The sequence below is a fragment of the Ictalurus punctatus genome, chromosome 14, assembly GCF_001660625.3.
Source record: "Ictalurus punctatus breed USDA103 chromosome 14, Coco_2.0, whole genome shotgun sequence".
In the NCBI taxonomy this organism is placed as follows: domain Eukaryota; kingdom Metazoa; phylum Chordata; class Actinopteri; order Siluriformes; family Ictaluridae; genus Ictalurus; species Ictalurus punctatus.
In genome coordinates, this window is record NC_030429.2 from 6,356,118 (window position 1) to 6,372,986 (window position 16,869).

Genomic DNA, 16,869 nt, shown 5'->3' on the forward strand with positions numbered 1-16,869 from the left:
AGGCGGTCCCCCGCCTTTTGCCCTGGGATAGGCTTCAGCCTCCCTTCTAAATGGTTTCTCTACAGTTTGATGACTTAAATAATCTATTTCAAATTGTCATATTAATTTATATTGTACGTTGAATTGCTGGTCTTCTTGTTACCTTGCATTTACACTAGCAAGTGATTAGGTAGGTAGGTGTGGCCTGTCCACCTCTTTTTAAGTTTTATTAAGTAATGGCAGTAGCTAAAATGTATACACTGTACTGCATAATATACAGTACAGTATAAACATCACCACATTATGAACAATACATTGCAATATTATACTAATATGTCTGACAGATTGATTACTAATTGCTGAGTTTGTCTATCTCAGATCCAGAACTCAAATGGCATGAGGTCTGCATAACAGCTGCGTGAAGGGAGTATTACTGGTGTAATATCCGTACATAAAGCTGAATAAATCAGAAATTTGATCTAATTAGTATTAGTAATAGATTCTAACTATCCTGCGTTAGCACTGTGTCCCAAAACAGTAATTTACACAATTTCTCTTTCTGTCCTTCAAGGGCACTTGTCCTCTTAAGCAGCTCTTTGTTCTCGATTATCTAAAGATAGTAGTATCTTTTTTGCAACGTGAAAAGTAAGGTTTTAATATCTGTGTGTTTAACAGAGCCTGTCTTCAGTAACTCTGTAATGCATGCAGCTGTACACAAGGTGGCGATGATCAGTTGGATATTAAAAGCCCAACAGGCCACCATAAAGGCAAATACAGTGAAAACACTCCATTATTACATGCAGGTATTTCATAATGGATGGTTAAACTCACCTTTTAATGATCACTGGTGTTGAAATGAAATGAAATATTGCAAAGTCTCTTAAATACTCTGGGTTCATTAAATATTAAAAGCCCTGTCACGTAACACATTGCCTATTGATTGTGTATTATAAGGATACGAAATAATGAATACTAGTTATCCACTTTTTTTCCAGTCACCTGCACAGTACCACTTTTGACTAGTGCCACAGATTCAGAACATCTGTTTTGAACTTGAAGCAGAAAATAAATGCATACTTTAAAAAATAAAAATAAAATAAAAAATTGTGTAAACTCCTTTCTCAATGAACTGCCTTCTGGCAAATAATTTTGCATTTAAAAGGTAAATTTGGCCTGAAAAAGAGAACTGATATAGAGGAATGTAGAAGAACTTTTTTTCTTTCTTTTTTTTGTTTTTTAAAGGAAGAAATCTTATTAGACAATGGTTTATATTAGTGCTGATTGTTTTGGTTTAACACATAAACCTATATTTTTAAAAAACTGTAAAACATCCATGACAATAATGAATGTAAGATATACATCCTATGATGTTAGCACTAAAAAATTTTTTTGACAGTGTTGATAAAAATAGTGTATGTTTTTATCCTTGCAGAAACCATTTCTACCAGTTTGGAGAGATTCATGCTGGTACAGAGGCAGCTGTGTGCATTCATTCAGTTCACTACCCAACATGCAACTGAGCACGCTCCTGGGAAATCTTCATTATTACAAGCTCATCATTAATGGCTGTAGGCTCACTGTCATATGGGCCTACTATCAGGAAGCTAGGTGCACAGGTGTTAAAGAGGACTACAGTGAGATGGGGTCCAGCTTGGAGCACGTGTCTGAACTGCCTGCAGGTATGACTGTGTGAGGTGTGTGTGTGTTCATCACTGCATTATAGTTGAGCGACATTAAATTGTATGGATGCTCTTAAAGCCATGTAAAGCCAATACACTGACAAGGCTGCATTTTTACCTTCATGCAGTTGTAATATTTTGTGTGTTGAGGGCATGATTTTTTTTTTTTATCTTGGTGTAAATTTTTATAACTTGGTGTGGACTGAAAGGAAATAGAAAAATCTGAACATATATATAAAAAACTATGAGAGAAAAAATCTTTCCTTTTGATTAGAGGTTATGGTTAAGTGTAGGCATAGCATTATTTAGCTGTACACTTTAACTTGGACCCAAGCAGCTCTCTTCCTATGCTGAACCTAAGTCTACGCTCTCCTCCTAACCGCCCACCACCACTTTTAAAGCATATGCATGCACACACACACACACACACACACACACACACACATATATATATATATATATATATATATATATATATATATATATATATATATATATATATATATACACACAACCATAAATTCTCAATTACCATAACATTGTTTGGTGGTCTTCAGAGGCTTTATGAATTTTAAAGAAGTCTGGTTAATGTCTGATATTCAAAAACTGCTTGACTCGTTGCGTAACAAGTCCTTTAGTGACTAAAATGTCTGCAGTTGTGTGGTGTTCTGAGAAAAACCCATTACATGATGTAGTGGGTAAATTCTGACAAATCGCCAAAAAAAAAAAAGAAGAAATCTTATTTTGGCCCATAACATAATTCAACTTTAAGAACCTACAAATATATTTCACCAAAAGGATCTGGAAATGTTTTAATCTTACCTGGGCTATCTTTCTGTAAAGATCATATTGAATAAGGAGTCAATTTAATAGAATTATAGGTAAAAAAAATAAATAAATAATTCAGAATTCCTAAAGATGTCTAGAATCTTGCTACCTATGTGTTATTTCCTCCCACAGTAAATGTCAGGCCTTGATTAGGTTGTTGGCTAGATACGTGCCATAGTGAAATGGATATAGCGCCATTCATTTCATTTTGTAATCAGATACTGATGTCTATGATGTTCCTACTGCAGAGTTCTGTGCTTTAAGCTGTAGGGTGTAGTATGTATACATAGTTTAAGTAATGTAATTTAATGTTAAGAATTATTTAGGCACTCATTTTTTTATTTTTTTTTAATGAAGTACATTTTATTCTATCTTAATCCACCAATGTTTATGAAATTAGCTCCAAGTCGAGTCCCATGGTATGGATAAGTCAAGGAAGTCATGAAAACATGAAGACCAGAAGCATTTTAGAGAGGAAAATAAAAGGCAGTTCAGAAAAGTCCCTCACTGTAACAGAAACACAATTTTTTTTTTAATAAAACTACACTTTTATACACTGCTACACTTCATTTATATGCTGCTACGTGCTACAGAGACTAGAAGCTCCACCTCCCTGGGTAATTTGGTTGAAGGTGGAAATGGTGGTATGGCGTCTTATGGGATGATGCCTCAGTGTTTACAAACCTTGTTGATATGGTGGCTTCATATTGCTGTTTTTATATTTATGCCTGACTCTTCATACTCGCCCATGATATCAGGGAAAGTGCTGTGAAATTCATTCCATTATTATTGTGACTGAACTACATACATAGTTCTTACCCTTTTTGAAACATTTAGACATTATCAGTTTGGTTAAACAGTCCTGACCACCTCTGCCTAGTGTTAATGTCTGAGATTGAGGATGTGGAGATTCCTTTTGGAACGGGACACATCCTAGATCGCACCCACAAAGCGCTTGATTATTATCTACCGAGAAAACAGTACACTGTTGGAGGGGAGTTGGGCCTAAATACCACACTCCTGCTAGACTGAACATTGCTGGACTGATCAATATTGCACTCTGCACCAGTGCTGTTAAATTATGCATTTTCATTCAGATCTTTAATGTAAAATTATAATACAGAGACGCACCTTGCACTCCCGTCAAGGTGTCACAAGTTAACATGACCCTCCTGATTTCCTTGTACAGGTTCCTTGACAGGTTTTGACAATACCAGTTCTTTCCCCACCCACCCTTTCTACCATTTACTTCCAATAAACTGTGGGAATGGTAAAGAAAAACAGACAGAGAGACATGGCTAGCACAGTTACAATGGTGTTTAATAGGAGAACATTTTTCAGTAATCCCAGACCTGAGACGTAACAGTCAGGTTTGGATCCTAAAAACAAAAGATCAAGAGGTTCGTTTCTCACTCACCATATTACAGCGATGTTAAAGACATTAATGAGAAATCCAGTGTAGAAGTAATGGAGACAGCAGACAAAGTTCAAGAATGCAATGCAGTTATACGACACAGTTGTGCTAAGTTATGGTAGAGACTCTACTCGGCTATTACATGATCTGCGAGATGGCAAACATGCTGGTGTTGATGGTAATATTAAACTAAAAAGTTGAAGCTTTCGAACCTAATTTGTTTGAGCAGAGTGACTAAAGGATTAAAGTGCTGCTGCATCGCTCTCTTTGGGTAGAGATTAAACGAAATGAAAGCTAAATCCCACTGGAGTCACTATCAGCCGGCGGTCGAAGGCATTGTGGGTAATGTAGGAAACCATTAAATGAAGTAAAAATAGATCCACATGTAGATGAAAAAAGTTTAAACAAAAAAAAAAAACTCAATGTAATTAAAAATAAATCTTGGACACTGTTGAAAATCACATGTTAATTAATGATAAAAAAAAAATTATATTCCAGTCATTCAGGTGTATTGTTCTTTTAAGGACAAAATAACGCAACATTTTACTGAGAATCATTCTGGCAAGCTTTTGCATTAACACCATTTAAATAAATTAATTTAGTTAGTTTAACTGTTATATAACAAAGCATTTGTCTTAAGCTTTTAGACTACAATTACTGCCTACTACAATGGTTCAACCTTTCTCTCAAAGACCTACATTATCCCAGTTAGCATACCAGTTCTAGCTTTATGACTGGTTAGCTATGGTTAAAATCTGATATTCTTCTGCAGCAACCCCAAAGTTATTGTCTATGATCAAGAGGCACCAGAACAGTGAGTGCCACAGGCTCTCAGTCATAAGTAAATTTAGGCAGATGGGGCTTTGACCCCGATGGACTCAGAGTTCATTAGACTCGGGTAAGTAACCAGTGGCCCAGCCCCGAGGTGCTCTGTTGAAGTTGGGCCGTTTGACCAGCCTGTCCACTGTGGAGCCTGGCAAATCCTGGGACTCCACTACCTCAAAGTTGATGGTGGGAATAACTCTCTTACTGAGCATGGGACCCCCAAATGGCATTGCAACTCTGAGAAGGGAAACAACAGGGATAGATTTTTTTTTGTGATTAATTTTCTGTTTTATGTGTTTTACCATAACTTTCTGTTCAGCATACATACAGTGCCAGAATTTTCTTGGACCCTGGTAGTACCGATCCAAAGAGCACCGGTTTCTGCACATTTTAGTGTTTTCCCTGCTCTAACACACCCACTTTAACTTCTAAAAGCTGGTTATTTATGTTGAGAGCAGAGAAAATGCTAAAATGTGCAGGACAATTATCTATAACCAGGATTACCAGGGTTGGGAACCTGTGCTACAGGGAATACAGCAGTGATCTATCCTGGAATTACTAATTTCACCACCTACCACACAAGCACCTGGAACAGAGACACCTGGTGTGCTAATGTGGAGGCTCTGAAAAGCTTGAGATGGAGACCTACTCTTGACTCTTCTGTTTTTAACATGTCCTTGGTGTCCTATTTCCACTCTGTGAGACATTGATTCCAAAAAGACATCACGGAAAAGCCAATGACAGAGGGGCCAGCTTTAACACCACAGATATCTGGAGATCACAATCTGATAGCATTGGTATCTGGTGGGTCTATTTAGGGCAGATAATCACCATGGACAAGGTATCACTGAGCTGAAACCCCTAACTGACCCCTGTCACCACTTCTTTTCACACTATCTGCATTTGGCTTTTGTGGAGAATAAACCTTGGGCACTTACTGTCAGCCTCATCTGATGAAGTGGTTATTTTAAGACCTTCTTCTGAATGATTCTTTAGCCCTACAAGGAGGGTAGCAAAATTTGCCTTGCCTATGAGTCTGATGCCAGTGTGGCTTGTATTTCTCAGAAGCTTTGTCCTTCAGCTCGCAGTTGTCAGTTAAACCTAATTTTGGCTTTTTGATGGTTTCCGGAAGACAATCCTTAAGGGAATCCACCTGTTCTTGTTGAAGCATATCAAATGTACTAGTATAAATATAAACTAATTGACTGTCTGTTGGGTTTCCCTTCTAATGGACGTATGCAGTCCACAGATGTATGGGGATCTGGGAGTTTGGTCACATACCTGTTGAAGCATCTGTAGTTTGCAGGTTGAAGTTTCTCTGGCTGAGGCAGCTGTGGGTCTAGGGAGGACAGTAGATCTTCGTTGCCCCTCAGTGCCTCTCTCCATGGTGAACAGTAGGATTTGGGGATTATGGTAATGTTGAACTTTTCACGCGGAATTTCTTTCAAAGGGCCAGAGTAGCCTGTAAGTGGTGGAACCAGAGAAGCACAGATTAAAGTCATCATTTAAAAAGATTCCATTTGCCAAACTGTTTTAGTGAACGCTACATTCAGTGGTACTGCAGCACATAACCATAGTGTGATCCATTTCCAGTTGTGGATAGGCACAGCAGTAACATTCAGTGCTTTCAGGGAAACTGTAAACCTTCCATGTAATGTTGCATCCTGAAATCAGTTCATCACAGATCATCTTGAATCCAGAAAACGTCATAGACAATAAATTGTCCAGAGTTGTAGCTATATGGGTTTGACCAAAAATAACCCAAGAAAATGTTCAGGAGTAACACGACTTTTACCATAGATCATAGAAAATATCTCTGACAATTCAGTGCATATGATCTTGCAACACTATTGTTTAAAAGAATGCAAGTTTGCAGTACCAAGACTAATGCTGTGCTGACTGGAGCTAGGCTGTGGTAACGGATGAGCAACATTTAGCAACCAAGTAGCAACCTAAGGATCCCAATCTGTCCCTTGTAAAAAGTTTTCCCCTAGCAACCGCTTACGAACATTTAACTGATCCATTAAAAGATTTGATGAGCCTTTCATGCATGCTGTACTTGCTTAGCTCAAACATTCAGTGTGAGTCATTTGGACCCCTGGGACCTCATATGGTTCACCACTCAGAAAGAAGAGATGGTGACTTTTTTCCAGGGTCATAGAGGGAACACTAATTAGCTTATTTGCTTATATTTATCTTACAATTTGAGTCTGTGAGCTCATATAGAAGGAACACAAGCATACAGTATCTCTCAAAAGTGAGTACACCCCTCACATTTTTGTAAATATTTGATTATAACTTTTAACGTGACAACACTGAAGAAATGACACTTTGCTACAATGTAAAGTAGTGAGTGTACAGCTTGTGTAACAGTGTAAATTTGCTGTCCCCTCAAAATAACACAACACACAGCCATTAATGTCTAAACCGCTGGCAACAAAAATGAATACACCCCTAAGTGAAAATATCCAAATTGGGCCCTGTCAGGGCTCAGACCATACGCCGCACACTGCATCAAATTGGTCTGCATGGCTGTCGTCCCAGAAGGAAGCCTCTTCTAAAGATTATGCACAAGAAAGCCCGCAAACAGTTTGCTGAAGACAAGAAGACTAAGGACATGGATTACTAGAACCATGACCTGTGGTCTGATGAGAACAAGATAAACTTATTTGGTTAAGATGGTGTCAAGCGTGTGTGGTGGCAACCAGGTAAGGAGTACAAAGAAAAGTGTGTCTTGTCTAAAATCAAGCATGGTGGTGGGAGTATCATGGTCTGGGGCTGCATGAGTGCTGCCTGCACTGGGGAGCTACAGTTCATTGAGGGAACCATGAATGCCAACATGTACTGTGACATACTGAAGCAGATCATGATCCCCTCCCTTCGGAGACTGGGCTGCAGGGCAGTATTCCAGCATGATAACGACCCCAAACGCACCTCCCAGACAACCACTGCCTTGCTAAAGAAGCTGAGGATGAAGGTGATGGACTGGCCAAGCATGTCTCCAGACTTAAACCCTATTGAGCATCTGTGGGGCATCCTCAAATGGAAGGTGGAGGAGCACAAGGTCTCTAACATCCACCAGCTCTGTGATGTCATCATGGAGGAGTGGAAGAGGACTCCAGTGGCAACCTGTGAAGCTCTGGTGAACTCCATGCCCAAGAGGGTTAAGCCAGTGATGGAAAATAATAGTGGCCACAAAAATATTGACACTTTGGGCCCAATATGGACATTTTCACTTAGGGGTGTACTCACTTTTGTTGCCAGCGGTTTAGACATTAATGGCTGTGTGTTGAGTTATTTTGAGGGGACAGCAAATGTACACTGTTACACAAGCTGTACACTCACTACTTTACATTGTAGCAAAGTGTCATTTCTTCAGTGTTGTTACATTAAAAGATATAATCAAATATTTACAAAAATGTGAGGGGTGTACTCTCTTTTGTGAAATACTGTATGTGTTAAGTGAAAGTCATTTGGCTGTAAAGTAATATTGTAACCTAACTGATGTGTCGATACAATATGGTATAGTTAAGCTAGCTAGTGCACAGGATTTGCAGTAGCTATATTACAAATGTTTCCTTGAACCTTTCTTATTTTCATGGAGTTTTACAAATCTATTAATTAATTAGTATTTTTTTTTTTAAATCAACAGTACTATACAAAAAGTCACTGTTATTGTAGCAGCAGAATTGAAGAAAGCTGCATAAGCTGCTGTACTTAAAATCTATTTAAGAATCCTCAGAGGCATAAAAGCAGTGCTTCACCCAAAACTGCTAATATGGCCCCTAATGAGAAGAGGCCAAAAGGGAGCAGTTAGCATCATGTAAAAATATGCTCTCCGGCCCCCTATATTTGCCGTTATCCTTTGGGGGCGAAGTATTTATTTAATACTGATCCACTGCTCTACCTGGGGCAAGGACGCTGGGACTGCCTTTCTTGGAGACAGTTTCCATCAGAGTGGTAACCAGACTATGTTTACCAGCTATGGGGTATGCCATGTTCTCCTTCCCTCCTTGGGTCTGTGATGCTGACTGGACCTGGTGCTGGACGTGCTTCTGATCCAGACCATCCTAAGGAAAAAATGGCCATCATTAGATTATTTTCTCAAAAAGTTATGAATAGATCTATTTTTAATGCAAGTCATATGGCAAGTGATTAATGCAAGTTTTAAAAATACATACAATAAGAATGTATGGATTGTTTCATTAACATGTTGTGTGAGGTCTAACATTCAGCAGAGTCCTGCAAATGAGTTTAATTTGCAAGGTGCCTATTTGAGCTTTTTGTTGAATTATCATCGTTTCATGACCTCTAATAAGCGTGCAGAGGTTGGCTCTTGGTTATATTTATGTATTTAAGCCTCGATACCACTTAATACCATTCATGTTCCACTGTAACTCTGCCTGGGGGAACTACATTGTAAAATGTGAACTGGATGCAGCTAGTATTTCGCAGACTTATAGCACTTAAAATAGTCTTTACTTGGGCTCTCCTTTATCTTTGTTGGGTTTTAAAATGTCAAATTCTTTACACATTAAAAAGCCGTAACAGATTTTGTATTTAATTTTAATAATTGACTATCCAGAACCCTAATTTAACAAACCCCTACATGAAGCTCTCCTGAGCCAAGACATTTGCGGTTTTATTTTCCACAGCTAGCTGCATTGAACCTGCATGGTCAGAGGTATAATATGTGTAAATATATGTGTAAATATGCACAAAATTCTAAACAAATATTTGTTTTGATAAATTCCACATTTTGAATTGAATTTTTTTTTTTCTTCCAAAAAATTGTTTTATAAGATTAAAACTTTATTTACCTCTTCATTAGGTCAAAACTATTCACAAGGAGAACTACTACAATGAAACACAATCTGCATAACTTTGGGTTTTGAAACACCAATTTTAAATTTTTTATTTTTTTTTTAATAATAGCTAAACCAAACGGCATTCCAAATTAAGTCAAGATTTGCTTAATTCTTGTCAAATTGAAGTGTGAATGTTCTTTTTCTGATTCAGATGAGGATGTAGATTTTGCTATGAGAACTGCCAGTTAGACAGTTCTCTTTGCCATATATACCAAGCTTTCCTGCTCCCACGGTCAGCACATCACTATTTTAATTCTAGTCCATCACTGACACTGATATCTTTAAGCTCCTTTTCACCTGCCAAGCCATCACCTGTGGCCTGGACCCTTCCCATCACATCTCCTGCATTTCCACATCTCCATAGCCTTAATACTTCAACTCTCTGCTGATCATCCCACTGAAACTCATCGGTGTACTCACCTACATCATCATCAGTACATCATTCATCTCAGATTCCCTAACATTATTCAAACAGGTTTGGCTAACATGCAAGAAAACAACAGTCATCCTGTCAAAAGTAAGGAAGTCACTCCAGACATCCTCCTCATTCCAGACATTCAAAAACACTTCAATATCTTTAACCAAACGTTTATCTAACATATCACATCACCTGCTGGATTGCAAGATCCCCTTGAGACCAGTCACTTAACCCAGAATGCCTTGTTGAAACCTGTTGAAAACTTGAGATATGCAAAAGCTGCCAGAAAGCCAGCAAGTTCTTAAACTGCTACTGTAGATCTGGCTGCAGCCTTTGATATGGTGAACCATCAGATTCTCCAGCAAACCTCTTCAACCTCGTTATCACAGGAACTGCCAACCGTTGTCCCCTTTGTCTTCCACAGACCAACAGGACCACCTTCAAAATGAGACACTCTACTGAGACTGACTTGTTGACCCTGCAATCAGCAAGAGCAGCAAATCCCCAATTCTTATACTTCTTCTGAAGATCATTCAGAGGACTCCCAAGTCATATGAGGCAATAAAATGTGCACCCCAATAATCTGTTCCTAGCCCTTTCTTCTTCTCACCATTGCACCGCTTTGTTGGGAGCAGTCATCTGATGATACTCAGCACTACCTGCTCATCCCCCTAGAGGTCACGCCAGTCACAGCTTGCATTTCAGTTGCATATTTTATGAGTATATAAGCCTTCATAAAGCAGCTAGCTACAATTTAAGCTTTTGAAGACTGATCTTATTGTCACTCTGGAAAACCCTCCAATCCAACACATTTCTGTCACACATACTACCATAAAGGTCCACCAGGAGTCTTGGGGTAACTATTAATGACTAACTTTCCCTTTTAGAGGATCTTATTGTCACTCTGGAAAACCCTCCAATGCAACACATTTCTGTCACACATACTACCTAAAGGTCCACCAGGAGTCTTGGGGTAACTATTAATGACTAACTTTCCCTTTTAGAGTACATTTGATTTTCTGATCATCCAGGTTTACTCTGCATGTTATCAGGGAGGTCAGGAATATGCATCTGCAAATGATGGTTAAATGTAGTTGAACTGCTTTCCTGATTAATTGATAAAGTAAAATCCACCATCTTCTAGAGCAAATCCCAAATTGCTTCCTATTCACTTTGTGTGCACCCTACATGCATAGGTTGACATTTGAGATTCAGTCATGGATGCACAGCTCCTGGTGGTTGTTTGCTTTTGTGTTTAAACATATTGGAAAGCATTGCACTTAAACCTCTCTGTATTTTCATTAAGGTTTAGAGTAGATGTGGCTGTGTTTAAGTGTGTGGGCAGACATTAAGTAAAAGAATATGCTCATTTGTATATTCACTAAAGTATTATCACACATCTTCCATTAAAAAAATTGGACTGAGTCTTGTGCTTATAGTTCATATAAGAGAAATTCAGCATGTTAGCATTAAATACAGTACGCCTGGTTTCATTTCAACCCGAAGTAATCTCCAGAGTATTTCTACTTTCACAGCGTTGTGTGATGGGAAAGTGGCACACACAGTTTCACTGGGTTCAGGCTTGTTGCTGAGCTGTGGTAAGCTGCACTGTTCAGTGGAAAAGCCCTACTTAATTGTGTCATTCATCAGGGCTTATATTCCACCTTGGAACTGTGAGTGAGTGATGCATGATGATTCCACCTCTGTGTGGTACAATGTATAAAGCTAAACCATTCTTTTATTTAACTATTTAGGCGATACTGGAATGAACTACCTCTAAATCTCACACAAATGCTAATCCCAATGGATAAGAACCATTTCAGTGTGCTGATACATTTTAGCTGCAAAGTGTTTGATTCCAAAGCCTTTAACCATGAAGTCAGTGTGGTCAAGTTTATTTCTTACATATATGATGGCATGCGCATCTGGTGTGTTCTCTACTGTGAATCTGTCCGCTCTTTTCTGCCTCTCTTGGAACATCCTGGAACCTCTGTTGGATGTCAGGTTCAGCTCATCGATCATTACATCCTTTGGTGTGCTGATCTTCTTCCCTAGATTCAGGCCCTCTGAAATGCACACAATGCACACACTGACAAAGATTCTCTCTATGATGGTTGGACATTTTTTGTATGTTCATTTTTTCTTGTCTATAGTGCAAATTCTTTGCTCCTCCCAGCTATTTTGAAGACAGTTTTGAAGACCTGTGGGTCAAAACAGCAGTTTACCCTGATCCTGAATAACACTAAAACCATATCATTGCTATGCTGATGACACCCAGATCTATTTGTCCTTCCAGCCTGATGATCCATTTGTCTCTGCAGAAATCTCTGCTTGCTTGTCGGACATCTCAAACTGGATGAGGGAACACCACCTTAAGTTCAACTTGGCAAAATCTGAGCTTCTTGTCATCCCAGCCTGCCCCGCAATCAACCACAACCTTACTGTACAGCTCAGCTCAACCACACTCAAGCCATCCAGGACGGCCAGGAACCTTAGGTTGACTTTTGATGACAGCTTGACCTTTACAGACCACATCTCAACAACTGCACGATCCTGTAGGTTCATTCTGTACAACATCAAGAAAATCAGACCCTACCTCACCGAACAGCCTACACAGATACTAGTCCAGGCTCTTCTCAAAACTGGATTACTGCAACACACTACTCTTGGGCCTCCCAGCCTGCTCCATCAAACCCCTTCAGATGATTCAGAATGCAGCAGAACGCCTCATGTTCAACCAGCCCAAAAGAACCATTGTCACACCCCTCTTCATCTCCCTCCACTGGCTTCCTGTAGCTGCCCACATCAAATTAAAGGCCTTGATGCTCACATACAAGATCTTGTCTGGAACAGCACCCTCCTACCTCAACTCTCTCCTGAAGGCTTACATTCCCTCACGCAATCTGTGATCAATCAACGACTGGAATTTAGTATTACCTACTCAGCGTGGCTCAAGGTCCCTTTCCAGAACCTTCACACTAATTGTCCCTCAGTGGTGGAATGAACTTTCAACCTCAGTCCTGACCGCAGAATCTCTCACCATCTTCAAAAAACAGCTAAAGACCCACCTCTTCCATGAACACCTAACTAACCCATAAAATGCCAACCCCACATTATTTAAAAAAATAAATAAAATTAAATAAAATAAAAAAATACTCTGGCTCTTACACCTCTACTCTGCACACTTTGCTTTTCTAAAACTCAATTAAAGTTCTTGTATAGTAGCACTACTTGTATTGTTCTCCGCTTGATATATCGCGTTGCTTGTATTTCCTCATTTGTAAGTCTCTTTGGATAAAAGCGTCCGCTAAATGAATAAATGTAAATGTAAAACCATTTAAATTGCCCTATTTTGTGGCGCAAAACTACTTATTATCACTCTGTTGCACAGACACTGTAATAAAAATAGACTGATGGATGAAGAAACTGCCAGGGGGGAAAATTACTTCACAGTGACGTTTGAATTTTTTGCAGCTTCTTAAGAACTTGCGTCAAGGGGAGCGTGGATATATTTCCCACTTTGGAGTCAGGTTTAGCTGAGCTCGAAGGGCTGTGCAGTGCCAAAAATGGCACAAAGCTGAGGTCACTGGAAAATAGCGCAAAACAAACAGACAAATGTGTGGAGTGTTTCCTTGGCAGCGCTGGTTGTACGGCAGATCCGTCTCCGTTTACGGGGTGTCATGGCACTGGAAGTTGTCTGCTCACGTGATCTTAAAGTATGAGTTTGATCTTGCCTGCCACTGTCAATCAAAGAGATTACTACGAGTAGTGCAAAAGCTGAAGTCATTGTCACAAAGGGGAAAAAAGAAAATGTCTATCCTTTAATGTATTTCTGTCTGACTCTTTGTTTTCTATGTGTCTACAGTATGTGTCTCACCTCCTCGAGCTTCTCTACTCAGTGCCCGTGCCTGTTGTTCCCACTGTTTGCTCATGTTGTTTTTTGCAGTCTGCATCCTCTCCCCTCTGTACAAACACACACAAAAGCTTGTAATCCTCTTTGCATTTTGATGCCAGTAGATACAGGATAGAGTAATTGGTTCTAATGCATGCACCCGTTTCAAAGTTCTTTCATGGTCTGCACAATTTGTAATGTTTATAATGATCTCTAAATATCTTGTGATTTCCAAGACTGTCATACTAGTACATAAGTGGACCATGCTCTCATTATTCCATTCTGTCCTTACATCCATTTTCTGTACTGCTTATCCTGCACAGGGTTTGCAGGGAGCCTGGAGCCTATCCCAGGGGACCCGGGGCACAAGGCGGTGGACACCTTGGATTCCATTCTATATTATTTGTAATATTCACATTCCATCAGGTTAAACATGTCACTACTTTTGGTCTCCAGTATGAACTTTCAAATTAGTGACGAGCAGATGCTTGCAGTGGCTTCTCACCATACTCCTCTCAAATGGCTGCAGATGAGGAACCCTCCACACCCACACACAGACACACTCAATACACACAGTCTTACACCGTCAATATGAGATTGTAGCTTCAGCTTACCTTGTATGAGTGTAGGGTTTAGGGGAAGGCTGGGCACTGAGATGTTGCTCGAGGTCTGTGTGGATCTTGTGCTCAAGAGGGCTTGTATAGACTCAGACAGGCCAACTTCTGCACTTACATCACCATGGTAATTTTAGCCAAGGCCGCGAGAGGCTATATGGGGTGAGGATTTTTAGCTTGACCCACCCTTGTATCCACCATAATAAAAACCTGATCCCTGCTTTACGTGTGTATGTGTGTGTGTGTGTGTGTGTGTGTGTGTGTGTGTGTGTGTGTGTGTGTGTGCATACCCATTAGGCTGTCCAAAGCTGTGTGCATTTGTGTGTGTGTGTGGACTCTTGAGTCTGTCCAGTCACAGCTTGACCTGAATTTGATCTAGATGTACCTGTGTGTCAGTTAAAAGTTCTCATTTGTGTGTGTGAATTTATCTATCTAACTGTGGATGCAAGAGAAAGTATGCAAGGCAATGACCACTTTGCAGGGACATGCCTAGGAACTCCAGAGGATTCCCCAGTGGGTTCCTCAAAGATTGTTTTGATGTTTAGATACAATGGTTATAGCTGTCTAATGACGTTCTACCTTTTTTGTAAGACCCCATTGGAAAACTAGATGAAAACTTTTTTTTTTCTCCAGTTGTGGGCTTCTACACTCTTAAATATATGGGTTGTTCAAATGTGCTTTGGGTGGGTTAGGGTTCCAGCTCTCTAAGTGGGTTCTGTGACCTTTAATAAAAAGGAAAACCTCTTTTATCTGGTTTTACATAGAACATTTAAGAGTTTATTCAGAAGGACAAAAAATACATTTATTGCTTTTGGCAGACACCCTTATCCAGAGTGACTTACATTTATACAACTGAGCATTAAGGGCCTTGTGGATACCCTGCAATCAGCAAGAGCAGCAAATCCCCATTTGGAAAGAAATACCACATGGTATTTCTTTCCTTAAAACTCTATGGATTGCTCAACAAACTGTTGTGACAAATCACAACAAGTAAAGACTTACACCGCTCTGGGATCCTGTCAGGTAAATGTTGTCTACAAATTCTGTATTTAACAATGAAATTATATTACGAAATTATATATGTATATAAAAGAGGAATACTGATGCAATGAAGGGATGTACTTGGTCTGAAACAATGTTTGGCAAGTGGTGTGTGTAAAAGTAACCTACACGTGAATGCTAAGGTTTCCCAGCAGAACACTGCCCAGAGCATCCCACTGCCTCAGCCGGCTTGTCTTGTTCCCATAGTGCATCCTGGTGCCATCTTTTCCCCAGGTCCCGTAAGTAACGCACACGCACCCGGCCATCCATATGATGTACAAGAAAACATCTTTTACATCGCTCCTCATGCATGAATGCGCCTTGAGTGCTCAATACCCTGTTGCTAGTTCACTGGTTGTCCTTCTTTGGACCATTTTTGATAGGCACTAATCATTGGATACACCCAATAAGACCTGCCATTTTGGAGATGGCCCGACCCAGTCATCTCGCCATAACATTTGGCCCTTGTCAAAGTCGTTTTAAACCGTACCCATTGCCCTTTTTTTTCCTTGTCCATTTTTCCTGCCTCCAACACACCAACTTCGAGAACTGATTGTTCACTTGCTGCCTAATGTATCCCACCACTTGACAGGTGCTATTGTAACGATATAATCAATGTTATTCACTTCACCTCTCAGTGGTTTTGATGTTATGGCTGGTGTATGTATGCATGTATGTAGTACTGCAGCATTACAGCTCAGAGGTCAGAGTTAGCTCAGAAAAAGTTCAGCTGCATTTGAATACAAATACATTTGAGCTTTTTTATTTTTTATTTTCTATTTATTTATTTATTTACTGTATATGTACTGGAAAAGTGAACAAATAAACATGTTTGATAAATTATTCATTTAAAAAAATAATGTGATTAATAGGTCACCTATTTTTTTTTTTTTTTTTGGTTTTGTTGCAGAAAACCACTGAATCCAAAATGGGCCATTTTGACCTACTTTATGCATTTGTGTCTGTGTTTTGGTTAATGCATTCTAACATTAAAGAATCATTGGAGTCTGGCTGTCTATAGGGGCTCTATTTGGGAACTTTTCTCAAAGAGGAAACATTATGCTCTAAGGTTCTACATAGAACCTTGAATGATCACAGAGGCAAATTCAAGAACCCTTTAAGGAGCTAGAGGGAACCTTTTTCTCTAGATGTGGGTTTTTACAAATAAGGGCTGTTCATAGTTTCTTTGAATGGTTAAGGGTTATAGCTCTCTAATGGGATTCTATTCTGAAGGTTTTCTGAAAAGGGAAACTTTATGTTATAGAGTATGCCATAGAAGCTTTTATGCTTCTTTTACAGAGTTATTTGGGA

General features: G+C 39.4%; 1 protein-coding gene across 2 annotated transcripts; it reads right to left on the reverse strand.

The window, feature by feature from the left end:
- Positions 1–3,785: 3,785 nt before the first annotated feature.
- myoz3a (myozenin 3a) lies at positions 3,786–14,672 on the reverse strand. Of its 2 annotated transcripts, none has more exons than XM_017484588.3 (6): positions 14,518–14,672; positions 13,889–13,974; positions 11,917–12,077; positions 8,705–8,795; positions 6,007–6,187; positions 3,786–4,962 (listed from the first exon to the last, which is right to left on the reverse strand). In XM_017484588.3, the coding sequence occupies exons 2-6, from the start codon at positions 13,962–13,964 to the stop codon at positions 4,779–4,781; spliced, it is 693 nt and encodes a 230-aa protein (XP_017340077.2). In that variant the 5' UTR covers positions 13,965–13,974; positions 14,518–14,672; the 3' UTR covers positions 3,786–4,778. The 2 variants fall into 2 exon arrangements, with proteins under 2 accessions (XP_017340077.2, XP_017340075.2); XM_017484586.3 differs by having other exon boundaries at positions 8,633–8,795.
- Between the last annotated feature and the right edge of the window lie 2,197 nt (positions 14,673–16,869).